This window comes from Cnephaeus nilssonii (assembly GCF_951640355.1).
Source record: "Cnephaeus nilssonii genome assembly, chromosome: 5".
Lineage (NCBI taxonomy): Eukaryota > Metazoa > Chordata > Mammalia > Chiroptera > Vespertilionidae > Cnephaeus > Cnephaeus nilssonii.
Genome location: NC_137076.1, coordinates 106,196,022 through 106,211,189, shown reverse-complemented (window position 1 = coordinate 106,211,189; position 15,168 = coordinate 106,196,022). Strand labels below are relative to the sequence as shown.

The following is a 15,168-nucleotide window of genomic DNA, read 5'->3' as shown; positions in this document are numbered from 1 at the left end:
AGAATTAAATGGGACTTTGAATTGGACATCTAGTGCCCAGCACTTAATCATTATTCGACAAATTATTACTATAATTACTTGCTCTTAAAAGACATTTTCAACATATGCAAATCAATATATGTGATACACTACATTAAGAAAATGAAGGGTCAAAATCACGTGATCATCTGAGTAGGTGAGAAAAAGCACTCAACAAAATTCAGCATCCTTTCATGATAAAAAAAAACACACAAACTCAACAAACTCGGTACAGAAGGGATGTACATCCCTTAATAATGGCCACATGTGACAAGCCCACAGTTCACATGTGAAAGGTTGAAAGCTTTTCCTCTAAGATCAGGAGTCCTCCCCAGAACAATCCAGCAAGAAAAAGAAATAAAGGCATCCAAATCATGAAGTAAAATTGTCTCTGTTTGCAGATAACGTGATCTTATATATAGAAAACCTTAAAGACTGTACCATAAACCCCTTAGAACTAATAAAGGAAGTCAGTAAAGTTGCAAGATACAATATCAGTATACAAAAATCAGTTGTTGCTAACAACGAACTATCAGAAAGAGAAAGTAAGAAAACTCTATTTACATTAGCATCAAAACGAATAAAATACTGTCCTAGTTGGTTTGGCGCAGTGGTTAGAGTGTCAGCACACTGATAAAAGGTCTCAGGTTCAATTCTGGTCAAGGACACATACCTCAGTTGCAGTCTTGATCCCTGGCCCAGTTGGAATGAGAGTGGGAGCAACCAATTGATGTGTCTCTCTCACATCCATGTTTCTCTCTGTCTCTTCCCCTTTCATCCTCTCTAAATATCAATGGAAAAAATAACTTTGGGTGAGGATTAACAACAACAACTAAAGAGAATAAAGTACTGAGGAATAAATTTAACCAAGGAGGTGAAAGATCTATGCAGTGAAAATTATAAAACACCGATGAAAGAAATTGAAGAAGGCACAAATAAATGGAAAGATGTTCTGTGTTCATGGATTGGAAGAATTAATATTGTTAAAATACCCATTCTACCTAAAGTGATCTACAGATTCAATGCAATCCTTATCAAAATTCCAGTGGTAATTTTTATGGACACAAAAACCAATCCTAAAATTCATATGGAGCCACAAAAGACCTTGAATAGCCAAAGCAATCTTGAGAATGAAGAGCAAAACTGGAGTTATCACACTCCCTAATTTCAAACTACATTGCAAAGCTATAGTAATCAAAACAGTATGGTATTGGCATAAAAACAGACACAAGATCATTGGAACAGAATAGAGAGCTCAGAAATAAACCCATGCACATATAGTCAATTAGTTTATGACAAAGGAGCCAATAGTTACGTTGGGAATAGGGTAGTCTCTTCAATAAATGGTGCTGGGAAAACTGGATAGCCACATGCAAAAAAATGAAACTGGACCTCTATTTTGCACCATACATTAAAATCAATTCAAAATGGATTGAAGACTTGAACATAAAAGGTGAAACCATAAAACTAGAAAACGTGTAAGCTCCTTGACATTGGTTATGGCAGTGATTTTTTGGAGTTGACACAAGAAGTGCATGCAACAGAATAAAAAATAAACTACAAAGCTTCTGCACAGTAAAGGCAACCATCAACAAAATTAAAAGTCATCCTGTGGAATAGAAAATATTTGTAAACCACAAATCCAGTAAAGGGTTAATATCCAAAATATCAAGAATTCATACAAACAGCCAAAACCGGTTTGGCTCAGTGGATAGAGCGTCGGTCTGCGGACTGAAAGGTCCCAGGTTCGATTCCGGTCAAGGGCATGTACATTGGTTGCGGGCACATCCCCAGTGGGGGATGTGCAGGAGGCAGCTGGTCGATGTTTCTCTCTCATCGATGTTTCTAGCTTTCTATCCATCTCCCTTCCTCTCTGTAAAAAATCAATAAAATATATTAAAAAAAAAAAGAATTCATACAAACAATAGAAAAAACCCCTCAAATAACCCAATTTAAAAATGGGCAAAGGATATGAGTAGACATTCTTCCAAATAAGATATACAAATAGCCAATATGTACATGGGAAGATAGCCTTTCAACATCACGAATCATTTAGGGAAATGCAAATAAAAACTATGAGATATCACTTCACTCTTGTGAGGTCTATTTTCAACAAGATTAGATAACAAATGCTGGCTAGGATGTGGAGAAAAGGGAACTCCAGTCCACTGTTGGTGGGAATGTAAGTGGTGTAGCCACTATGGAAAACAGTTTGGAGATTCCTCAAAAAATTAAAAATAGAACTACCTTATGACTCAGCAATCCCACTTCTGGTTATATATCCAAAGAAAATAAAATCATTATCCAGAAGAGATATCTGTACTCCCATGTACATTGTAGCATTATTCACAATTGCCAAGGTATGGAAACAATCTAAGTGTCCACTGACAGATAAGTGAATGAATAAGATGTGCTACCTGTGCATACAGTAGGATATTATTCAGCCATGAGAAAGAAGGACATCCTGCTGTTTGTGGCAACATGGATGAGCCTGGAGGGCATTAAGCTTCGTGAAACAAGCCAAACAAAGGAAGACAAATATTTTATGGTATAACTTATATGTGGAATCTTAAAAAAAAGTCAGACTCAGTGACAGAGTAGAATAGTGGTTGCCAGGGGCTGGAGGGTATGGGGAAAAGGGAGAGGCTAGTAACAGGGTACACACTTGCAGTTATCCTGTATAATAAAGAGCTAATATGCAAATGGTCGTCACGCCTTCATGCCGGGGCTGGGGGACCTGAGGCTGCGCCCCCTGCCCGGCGGGTCTTGACAGGGGACTTGAGGCTGTACCCCCCCACCCGGCGGGGCTTGACAGGGGACCTGAGGCTGTGCCCCCCCACCTGGCAAGACTTGACGGGGGTGGGGCCGGCCAGGTCTGGGTCTCGCGCGATTTCAAGGCGCATGCGGGTGGGCAGAGACTTGACTCTAGGTCCCGCAGCGTGCCCCTGACTCTGACAGGAGGGAGATTTTCATGTACATTTTACTAATTTTCTTTCCTCTTTGACACTTATATTATAGAGAAAGGGCAAATAGCAATATTAAAATATTTCCTCTAATTTCCTTTTAATGTGCACGAATTTAGTGCACCAGGCCACTAGTAAGATGAATAAAATCTGAGGATCTAAAGTACAACATGGTGACTTATAGTTGATAATGCTGTGTTGTAGTATTGAAATTTGCTAAGAATAGAATTGTGTTTTTAAGCCCCCCTCTCCCAAAAAGGTAAATATGTGGAAATCCTTTAATAGAGCATATGTACCTAAAGTCATCACATTGTACACTTTAATAAAATTACAAATTTACATGTCAATTATACCTCAGTAAAGCTGAAAAAATAATTTGTGAACTCAAAATTCCAAGAGAATGAGATGTAGGACAGGCACGTTTTTGTAGTAGAAGGGAGCACAGTTCCGGTAGAAAGTCACAGTTCCAGGGTGGGAGGTTTTGGACAGTCTCAGCCATTGCTGTGGTCCCATTGTCTAGCACAGTGCCTGCCTTCAAGGACATAAAAGCTAAAACCATAAAACTGTATGTGTGTGGAATGGATGAGTTACGGGAGTTGGGGACAGGGAGGGTGGAGAAACGAATTTAGAGATCCACTCTCCTCCTTCAGAGGTCACAGGCTGATGTGACATTCCAGTGACTTCTCTCCTTCCTATACTCAGCTCAGTACTGTGCTCTGAGGGGAAGCCACTGGGTAGAGGTTTGGGCATAATCTACACCTCTGAGGCCTTCTATACAAAGGACTGCTTCATCTCACCCTGTTGGCGGAAATAACATACCCGTGAGTCAAGTAGCCAGCCTGTTCTCTGCTGATTTAGAGCTGAGACTGCCATTTAGAAGTCATCATCCCATGAGCACAGCTCTCCCCTGCAGTGAAAATTGTCCTCCATCTCCATCTCCTCCTGTGACTGCCTGAAAGGATCTACAAAAATGCGTGATTCTTTTTATTAAAAATACAAAATCTGAAGCAAACTCTCTAAGTCAGGGTTCAATCAGAGAACAAGAACTACTAGACAATATATATATATATATATATATATATATATATATATATATATATATGTATTTTATATATAATGTGATTTTTAGATGTTTATTACATGTATTAAGCTATTATGTAGCCATGTAATATATTGTCATTTACGGGGTGGGCAAAGTAGGTTAAATCACCAACTATCATTACCCAAAAGATAAATCATAGGTAAGGATATGAAATAATAATATAATAAAAAGATATATAATACAAATAAATCTATATATATAAAAGGCCAAGTGTCTGTCCTCCCCTCCGACTGGTAGCTATGATGCACACTGACCACCAGGGGGCACCTGGCACTGACAAACCAACACTCAGTTTCCCCCAAGTGGGACACAGGCCCCGCCACCAGCCTGGAACGACACCCCACCAAATCGCAGCCAATACTGCCAAGACCCCATGGCGCAAAATGCGGCCCACAGCAGAGCCCAGCCCAGAAACAGTCGCTGTGGGCACCGGGTAATGACGTCACATAGCAATGCCCAGCTTCCTCTCCCTAGCGACTAGCCTCCTTGGAGTTTCTTCAGCCCAGGAACCCAACTTACTTTATAGTGAGGTGCAAACATTTTACAGTTAAACCAAATGTCTGTGAAGCATTTTCTAATGTCTCATCCCATTTGATCCTCACTCAAGTCCTGGAGTAGGTAGGTAGGAGACTCAGTAGAATCGTATTTTCTTTTCATCAGTCAGAAAACGGAGATTTAGAAAGTTTAGAAACTTGACCCAACTGAAAAGAAGTAAGAGATGGTGGAACTTGAAAATGACTTCAGGTTTTTCTCACTGCACAGAATATAGTCAAACACTGCTGCAGTTAAATATTTTACCCTTTGTTCTCCCTGCGTGATCTACAATAATAATCTGCTTTGTGTTGATATTTACTGCTGTGTTGCTGACAATTACCTGAAAGAGAAGTTGGGGTGCTTCACTGGGCTGGAAAAAGTTTAGTTAAATCAGAAAGCAGGTCTAATTAAACAAGTTTATGTATATATATATAAAAGGCTAAGTTGACTCATGCATGCACTATACAATAAAGCTCTCGCTGGCACCAATCACAGCTGTATGTTTCCATCTGTCATTGTCGATCACGAATTTGGTTGACACTTTTATTATAGAGAAAGGGCGAATAGCGATATTAAAATAGTTCTTCTGATTAATTTCCTTTCAGTGTGCACGAATCTGTGCACTGGGACACTAGTAATATAATAGTTAATAATTAATAATCAAAGAATATGGGGGGGCAATGGTAAGATATGTACACATATAATACCTTAATAAAAAAATAGAAAAAAAATAATCAAAGAATAAACTGTTTTGTGTACTCACAACTATAAACCTACTTTTTGTATGTCTTCAGAGCAGGCAGTCAGGAAGGGACGATGGATATAAAGAGAGAGAGCGAAGACAGGCTGGGACCCAGGAGGACAGACTGGAATTCATGTCAGTCTCCCACGCCCCCAACTCTGATAATGGGGAGTCCTCCAGGTAAAGCTGGTGTCCCTCGTCACTGAAGGAAACCTACACCTGGAACTGGGAGCTGAAGGAGGAGCCCACACCAAGGAGGGGAGCTGGAAGGTAAGTGACCACCCCGCTCGGACTTCTGGAGGATAAATACTCCGACAGTTGCTTCTCCCCCACCTTCCAAATCTCAGGCCAAGTGGCTCTCGTGGCCCAGCCTAACTGGTACCTACAGCCTCCGCTAGTCGACATGTTACTAAGCCACCAGACAGTTCACGTCAAGATTTGATCAAGTGAGAGGGGTAGGTACACAGGTGGTTATGTCTCGGCGTATTCTCACCTGAATGCTTCAAATACTTTACAACTCAAAAGTAATTTACGGTGTGGCTCCATATATTCATTGTAGAAGTCCTATGCAAATGATGTCAAAATCCACTCCCTGGCCAAAAAAGTTGCTTTTGGAAGCCAGTTAAAACATTATGTAAATGAATAGCCTTTCCAGTGAATAAATTAACAGGCCCGGGGGAAGCGATCCTGGTGATTCCAATTTCATCTGTCTTCTTAAGTGTTTGCACAGTAATACCATCCCCTAGCGTTGGCAGAGGAGATAGAAGATAGGTTTTTGCTTGAAATTGGATTCCTGGGTACTCATTACACAAAATGAAACTGCAGTCCTTACGCAGGATGAACTATGGAGCTTGTAAACCAGTAGACAGGTATTTCAGAAACCTTCCCTGTTGGCTACACTTTCTCTTTGAGCTGGAAGGGACTGTGAAAGCCGATACATTTAAAAAATCCTGCACGTATTTTATAATGTGCTGTGCTGAAGCCAAACACAGAACGACAGTTGAAATATTTTAATCTTTCTTATAAGCCTCAGCTATGATGAAGCATTCATGAAGCTGGCGTTGCGATCATGTTCCGTTTATTATAAAGTATGAGACAACATGATAAGTAAAAACAGTCCAAATTAAAGTTACTGTTGCTTCCCTATTTTATAAGCAATCAGGAAAAAGAACAGACACCAGCTTTTTCAGCTCTGTCCCCCATGATGCCACCCAGACCCTCATTTCAAAGTCAAAATACAGGATTCCACTGCCGAGAACATGCTCCTTCCAGGCAGGTCGGTGGGCACCTGCAAGTTAGGCCAGCCGAGCAAACAACCCCAAAAGTGAAGTTGTTTAGATGCCTGTCACGTCCTTTCCTGGGTTGTTGGGATTTTATTTAGGGTTTTTCCAGTTTTGATTTGACTCTGAACGTGTTATATTTAAAATTTTTCCCTGGCATATAGAATTACAGTTGAGTCTAAAAGAAATGAGTAGAAATTTCAGGAACATGATAAATATGCAGGGCTTTATTAAAATCAGAATTTGTTACTTTGGCTTGGTGACAATAACTGAGTGAATTCTGCATCTTCGTGTTGAATGTTCTGTAATTACTCAGCGCTGCTTTTAGAAAGGCCCCGGTCTTACCTCACTGTTCTGTGATCCTACCAGCTGGCGATCACACTGTTAGCATTTTGCTATATATCCTTTTGCTCTTATTTTCTCTGAGGGGCATACTGAATAGGACCCATATGCTTTGCATGAAATTTATATAATGATTAAAGTTGGGTAGTTTCTGAAAACATTTTTTGTTTTCAAATCATACTTTACCAAAGATTTGGAAATGCTAATGTTTTTGCAATATTTAAACCTAGAAAAATAACAAACAAACAAAAAACCCCAAACAGTGCTAATTAACAAATATGATCAAATGCCCAGAGCTGTTATTACCAGTATTCAGAGGTGGAATGCCCACCCCTGCTCCCCAAAACACCCGAATCCAAACAACATAATTAAACATTGATATGGGTAAAGACAAGATTATTGTTTCATTTAAGCATACCACCCTGCACTTTTTGGGTGTTAAACACAAAAAGATGTCTCCTTTGATTGCTGCTTCTTGTCTATTGGCAGAGACTCTAAAATTAATTTCCTAAAACGGGGTTGGAAAAATGAAAAAGTACTATATTTAAAATGGGAAAAAATAATTTGAATTATACTTTTGAAACAGTAGAATGAACCAAATTCATGAATAGCTGACCATCACTCTATGGACAATTTGTGGCCATTTATCCTCTCGTATACATCTGTCCTCCAAGCATTTTCCCCAAGTCAGAACATCATTGTGACCCGATGACACAGTGTCCCGTGCTCCAAAGAACCCTTCTAGCCATGATTCCTGTACAGATGCCCTCTGAGCGACAGAGAGGAAAGAAGAGAACCCATGATCTTTGCTTCGATTGGGGGGTGAGATGGCCGTTGCTGGTCCAGAGGGTGGTGATGGCTTTTAATGACCAATTAACAGCTCACCACCATTGTTTTTAAAGCATCATGATTCACATTGTTTCTCTGAAGCATATGGCGGCCAGAGCCCTGTGTTGAAAGGGCCACGGGGTCACTCTGAGCTGCTCAGAGGCTGCCTTTGCTGAGAAAGGCGGATGGAGTGAGCCCAGAGGAAGGGGAGGGCCTGCGCATCCACCCACGTGCGGTGGGAGGTGAGGGCAGAACGGCGTCTGTTTGAAGAATCAAGCCTCTTAGGTCAGCAGTGGCCAGGAAGGCCCTCCTATTTCGGGGGATTGACAAATGCGGTCTGGGGGGCATTTTCACAAGCCAAGAGGAAGGCAGGGGGTGAGGGGAGGATGGAGAGCAGGCAGACAGGGGTGAGGGGAGGATGGAGAGCAGGCAGGGGTGAGGGGAGGATGGAGAGCAGGCAGGGGTGAGGGGAGGATGGAGAGCAGGCAGGTAGGGGTGAGGAGAGTATGGAGAGCAGGCAGAGGTGAGGGGAGGATGGAGAGCAGGCAGGGGTGAGGAGAGGATGGAGAGCAGGCAGGGGTGAGGGGAGGATGGAGAGCAGGCAGGGGTGAGGGGAGGATGGAGAGCAGGCAGATAGGGGTGAGGAGAGTATGGAGAGCAGGCAGGGGTGAGGGGAGGATGGAGAGCAGGCAGGGGTGAGGGGAGGATGGAGAGCAGGCAGGGGTGAGGGGAGGATGGAGAGCAGGCAGGGGTGAGGGGAGGATGGAGAGCAGGCAGGTAGGGGTGAGGAGAGTATGGAGAGCAGGCAGGGGTGAGGGGAGGATGGAGAGCAGGCAGGGGTGAGGGGAGGATGGAGAGCAGGCAGGTAGGGGTGAGGAGAGTATGGAGAGCAGGCAGGGGTGAGGGGAGGATGGAGAGCAGGCAGGGGTGAGGGGAGGATGGAGAGCAGGCAGGAGGTGAGGGGAGGATGGAGAGCAGGCAGGTAGGGGTGAGGAGAGTATGGAGAGCAGGCAGGGGTGAGGGGAGGATGGAGAGCAGGCAGGGGTGAGGGGAGGATGGAGAGCAGGCAGGGGTGAGGGGAGGATGGAGAGCAGGCAGGTAGGGGTGAGGAGAGGATGGAGAGCAGGCAGGGGTGAGGGGAGGATGGAGAGCAGGCAGGTAGGGGTGAGGAGAGTATGGAGAGCAGGCAGGGGTGAGGGGAGGATGGAGAGCAGGCAGGGGTGAGGAGAGTATGGAGAGCAGGCAGGGGTGAGGGGAGGATGGAGAGCAGGCAGGAGGTGAGGGGAGGATGGAGAGCAGGCAGGTAGGGGTGAGGAGAGTATGGAGAGCAGGCAGGGGTGAGGGGAGGATGGAGAGCAGGCAGGGGTGAGGGGAGGATGGAGAGCAGGCAGGTAGGGGTGAGGAGAGTATGGAGAGCAGGCAGGGGTGAGGGGAGGATGGAGAGCAGGCAGGGGTGAGGGGAGGATGGAGAGCAGGCAGGGGTGAGGGGAGGATGGAGAGCAGGCAGGGGTGAGGGGAGGATGGAGAGCAGGCAGGTAGGGGTGAGGAGAGTATGGAGAGCAGGCAGGGGTGAGGGGAGGCTGGAGAGCAGGCAGGTAGGGGTGAGGAGAGTATGGAGAGCAGGCAGGGTTGAGGGGAGGATGGAGAGCAGGCAGGTAGGGGTGAGGAGAGTATGGAGAGCAGGCAGGGGTGAGGGGAGGCTGGAGAGCAGGCAGGTAGGGGTGAGGAGAGTATGGAGAGCAGGCAGGGTTGAGGGGAGGATGGAGAGCAGGCAGGTAGGGGTGAGGAGAGGATGGAGAGCAGGCAGGGTTGAGGGGAGGATGGAGAGCAGGCAGGTAGGGGTGAGGAGAGGATGGAGAGCAGGCAGGGGTGAGGGGAGGATCGAGAGCAGGCAGGGGTGAGGAGAGGATGGAGAGTAGGCAGGGGTGAGGGGAGGATGGAGAGCAGGCAGGGGTGAGGGGAGGATGGAAAGCAGGCAGGCAGGGAAGGATTTAGTTGCAGGCAGGGGTGAGGGGAGGAGAGGATGGAGTGCAGACGTGTGTGGGGAGGCATCGGGGGAGCCGGCCACGAAGTGACAGTTTTGTTCTCCGGCTCTCCCCAAAGACGTCTTCACTTTCCAGCTGTCTTTCCCCATTTTGACTCATTTGAAAACTGCCTTTGTGGTTTTGTCCCCTGAATCCCATCCCCACTGTTACCCGTTCTTCTTCAGGTCGCTGTGCTCTCGAATGTCTCCTGCTCCCCTTAGCCTGGTCTCAAGTACTGGGACCACGTGTTTGTGCGTGGTTTTTCTCATGCACATTAAAATACACACGTGGTGTTAAAATCAAGTGTTCACCCTGTCCCTCTAAAGTCACTTTGAGGCCCCCCAGTAGTCTGTGCCCCCAGACTTTAAAAAGCTGCGCTCACATGACCTAAAAACCAGGGGTTCTAAGTCACTGAATGATGGAAGAACCCAGGGCCTTGGCCGCTCGAGTACTGGGGTACAAAGTGTGAGTTTTTAAAGGGGCGCCCAGGGAAATGCCTCAGTTCCTCCCAGGAGTCCTGGGCCCCGGGGCAGGCAGCCGGAGCAGAGCTTGAGCCGGCCACCTGGAAGGCGGCCCAGTGAGAGTTTCCTGGCCGGAGATCGCCCCACCCTCATGAAACCTGTAACAGGACCCCCCAGCTCGCCTCGGATGTTAGGCAATTCTTGGTGTAATTGGTTCAGGTGGCATCAAATACAAGCCAGGAAAATAGTGGCTGAGAAAGGGGGGGAGCCGCAGGAGGTTGGGTCAGAACAGGAAAGTCTCAGCTTGTTTTTTAAGAAAACAACAAAACAAAACAGGCTTGAAAATGGGTCTGCTTGTGCTCACCTAGCCTGGTCAGCCTCCTTGGCCTCACCTCCCAGTGTAGCCTCCACTTTTTTCTGTCTTGTCCTATTTGCTTTTACTTAGAGCTCTCTTATGGAAACCTAACACCCAGCAGCAGAAAACACATAAGCAAGAGCGGTTTTATGCTGTCTAAAACCCCTTCCTATTACTTTCTGACTCGGATAAATCGCTGAGAAAAACCTAGCTTGACAGTGCCAACTTGTTTGAAATTTTTTTTTCCAACCTGTTTTCTCTTTTCGCTCATGCACAACACAGACGCTGCTTGCTTAGTGCTTGCTGGGACCAGGCATCTTTAAAAGTTCCCAAACTGCTTTCATCCGTCTCCCTTCCTGAGAAAAAACCACACCCACACATCAGCAGGTGATGAGAAACGTGTCTTTATTAGATGATGTTTAAGGGCATTTCTGCTGAGGGCCTCGCGGGAGTCGTCAGGGCAAACCCACCGCCGAAAAGTCACGAACGACTGTCTGTTACCTCACTAAACACGAGCGAGTCGCAGGAGCGTTCCAGGGGAAGTTAATAAATAAATTAGGGGGAAGATGTGGGATTTCCCATTTTCCTGGGGTTTTGGAGGCCTTCCAGCTGATTGTGTCTATCTCCATAGTCTGGGCTCTTTAAGAATGTACCATTTCCTGGAATTCTAGAACAGAAGAGGTGAGAACAGGGTCAATGGGGCTGGCTCAGTACTATACAGACACTGTGGCCCCGGAGAGTTCTGAAGAGGAAAGAAAGGGAGCAAATTTCAGGTGGTGGGCATGGCCCCTCAAAGAGCACAAAGGGAAGGAAGTGTGAGCGTCACCGACCACATGCAGGTAGTCTACGTGTTTCCTCCTCCTGCCTGATCTCCTTTAAGCACCTCCTGTAGCTTTGCTCAGAGCCCCTTGTGTTAGAACCTGTCCCCCCGCCCCCGTCCTCTCTTCTTGGCCATGAGTGAATTCGGTACAGTGGCCGATCACAATCTGTGAACTTTTACCTTTTTGTCGGGTCAGTTTAAGACAGAAATGGGAGGTTTTCTTCTGTTCTGTAGCTACATTTTCCATTTTTGGAAACACTTAATAAGGTGATAATCTGAACTAACTTTTCTCTTTGAATCTTAACCATACCCCCAAAAGTTTATATTACTGAAAGATAATAATAATATTACTAATGATGATGTAGACGCTCCGGATAGGAATTGAACACTGGGGATTTACTTCATATTTACTAGTAAGCTTTGCCTGTTTGGAAGTCTTTCATGGTTAGGCTGAAAAAATCAATCTCTCCTTACCCAAACCACTTTCCCCAGTTATTTACAGAAGCCACACCACCTCCCGGTGTGGACGGTTATCCTGGCATCATTTTGGTTAGATTTTAAAAATAAGCATCTAAAGGAGCAGTTTTTAATTTCAAGAGAATACCACCATAAGGACCGCACATTCGTTCTGCGTTGGCATGCACACACGGTAGCTAGCGAGCACACGAGCAGCAGGACAAAACCCTACGAACACACCCTGCGCCAGACAAGTGTGCTAAAGTGGGTGCGGCTCTGCACACGGAAGGCTCCGCGAATGGGGTTTCAACCAGTTCATGTGGTCTCTGTGTAACATCGTCCCTCTCGTGGGCTAATAGCCAATAAAACATATTTGTTTAGACCCTTGAAAGCTAAGAGGCTTTCCTGCTCTAGACAATAGGCCCTTTAAAGCATGAGAGACTCTTGAGAATGTCGATCCCTCCCTCGTTCAGAGGGGCTCAAATGCCTCGGGTGGGGATTCCTTACCCTATTTTCAAAGCACATGAGGCTGTCTTGCAAATAATTGGCCAGGCAACTCGCTAGTCCCCTAGTCAGGTAAAGGCTATTTTCTGGTTCATAGACAGTGGCCAGCGGGACCAGCTTCTATGGTACAGCCTCAGGCACGTGCCAGTCTTTCCTTACATCAATTGCACCCTCACTTTAGTCCCATTTTACAGATGAGAAGACTGAGGCTCAGCAAGGTTAAGAAAGGGGGCTTTTAACCCACATCCATCTGATCTCACGGCCCAAGTCCCCTGATGCTCCTTGAGCTAGTCTTTTATGGTCTGTGCAGGTGTGAACTTACCATCAGCCCCAATTTTTCCATCTCCATCATTATCTGCAGCCGCCATCAGGGACTTGGTTTCTGTCTCGGTCAGTTCTCTAGCACCACTCTCAAACTTCTGGAGGAAAAACCTACAGGATAACAGAGACCGAGGGGGGTTTTCTGAAAGCCCACGCACTGCCCCGCTTAGCCTTTCTTTTACTCTGGAAGCCACAAACCACCTGTTCCCAGCAATTTCGGTCATCAGTCAAGGTCTGAGCAAGCTAAGGTCTCCTTCATTGTAGAAAGTGTTTGCTGGGCATTTTGTTTCAGAAAGTCTTTTTCAGAGTTTTGTTGGGAAGTCCATTGGCCAAAGAAAACCCCTAAAACTAGTTCCTCTTGGCCCCTGCAGTCTTAGGTGCCCATGTTTCGACATGTGGCCGACCGACTCATGTCCTTCCCTTTCTTGAAGCTGCTGAACGACCGGCACCGAGGCTGGTCCATGAAGAAATACCGAGCAACTGGCCTCCACTGCACCCCAGCCCCGCTAGCGATGCCAGACAGGCTCAGGACCAAGCTTACTTAAGCTCTTCTTCATCCAGGTATCCACTCTGGTCGTTGTCTATGAACCGAAAAACATCCTTCACCTGACTGGCCGACATCTTGGAGAGGCCTGATGTCTGGAAGAATTTTTGGGGCTCAAAAGTATCTGGGTCTGAAGAACAGAGAATGGGTTATTCTGGCGCTCACTGGACCGCATCCTGTGTTTGGGCCAAGATGCTGAAAACATGGGTTATTAAAAATAATAGTGTCATTGAGCCACAGGGATGCTCTGCTCAAAAAAATCAATCTTTTTAAAGACAAAGAGGGCTGTGACTGGTTCAAGATTCCTAAGCAGCCAAGACTGGGTGGCTTTGGGTATCATCTCCTGCCCCCCACCCCAGCTTTCCTCTCCACTTGATTTGCCCATCTCTCCTCTGCTCCCCTGTGCCTCCCCTGCCCATTTTACAGGCCGTGTCTCCAAGACTCCGGCATCCCCGGTCTCCTCGGGGAGGGGAAATGCGATTGTTGGAGTCAAACAGGTACATAGCAGCCAATGACCTCTTTTCTCACTGTGAGTTTCTTTCGCCTTACAGAAATGAGATCTCATGTCCCTATAATCTTAGTTCATCAATAACAGTTTTATTCTCTGATCTCATGAACTTTCGGCAAAGTTCACATGTTAATTTTTTGTGACTTTGCCGGAAGTGCCAGGGAAAAACCTGCCCGCGCCTCATTTGCCCTTTACCTTGGCACTCCTGCAGGGCGGCCGCAATGTCTTCCGCACTGAGGACGTCTGTGATGCTCATTGTCCACCTGTCCACACGGGATAAGGGACATCTGGTGAGTGGCGGGCAGGAACAAGCTCATCTTGGGGGAGTCCCCCCTCTTTAGCCCATGGAAACAGTACATTCATTGAGAATTTTCAAAATGTAATAAGCGTGGTATTAAGTGATGGGACAGAATATCCAAACAGAAACCAAATACTGGAAAGATCCCAGCCATCTTTGTCTCAGGGCCCTCTCCTGAATATACCCTGAAGATGAAATTTAAAGCACAACCTAAAAACTAATTTGATTTCATTTTCTTATCAAAATTATATTTACATAATTGACCTCTTATATAAGCATCTACAAACCATTCCGAAGTAAAGCATGTTATAGTTGCAATAGCATCTTCCTACACCAGAGAAATGCAATGTTGCAAATTCCACATGGGAGAGGATAGACCTTCTGTGGGAGAGATGCTATTTCTCCTGAATGATGGGAATCAAAGACATGAAAAGCCCATCTTCCGGAGATCAGAATCCTCCCAGGTGTCAACTCCATGGGAACAGAGAAATCTGAGCGCAGCATGCACCAGCCTAATAAGAATGCGTGTAGGAAAGAAGAGTCTGGGGTCTGGTAGGTCCACCAGCTACTCACCGTCTTAGATTTTCCCCCAAGAAGATTCAGAAAAAAGAGTTGAAGGAGCAAAAAAACGGATGTGCGTTTGCGTCCTTACTGACCTACCTTATATAGGATTGAAAAAGTGATAGTAAGAACCTCTTAGATTTCCTTTTCAAGGATCAAGTGGACATAGCTCAAATGTCTTGCCTTACTAATTAAACCTCCTTTTTTTTTTTCTATTTATATCTCAAGGGTAGGTGGGTGGGTACAGCCAATTTTTAAAAACAAACCTCAACAAACCTTAAGGCATCAGTTCTGCAAACAAACCCCTCTGGTGACGCCTGGAGAAGGCACTAGAGGCCAGAAAGCGGCCGAAATGAGGTGGACACATGTGGGAGTGATCCGTAAATTATAAAGGGCACCCCAGATGTTAGTGGCTGCCACCTGACGCAGGTCTGTTTTTAACCTCTGAGACTGTGGCCGTGGGAGGCCGACCTCAGTCCAGAGTTGAGACTCACAGTCAGTGTGTCA

At 45.7% G+C, this 15,168-nt stretch overlaps 1 protein-coding gene across 1 annotated transcript; it reads right to left on the bottom strand.

Annotated features, from left to right (window-relative positions):
• Window positions 1–11,290: 11,290 nt before the first annotated feature.
• On the bottom strand, window positions 11,291–14,058 carry LOC307100760 (oncomodulin; the record flags this gene model as incomplete). The annotated part of the gene is made up of 4 exons (XM_079773314.1): window positions 11,291–11,316; window positions 12,752–12,861; window positions 13,292–13,424; window positions 13,998–14,058. 4 exons carry the CDS (start codon window positions 14,056–14,058, stop codon window positions 11,291–11,293), a joined length of 330 nt encoding a protein of 109 aa, XP_079629440.1.
• Between the last annotated feature and the right edge of the window lie 1,110 nt (window positions 14,059–15,168).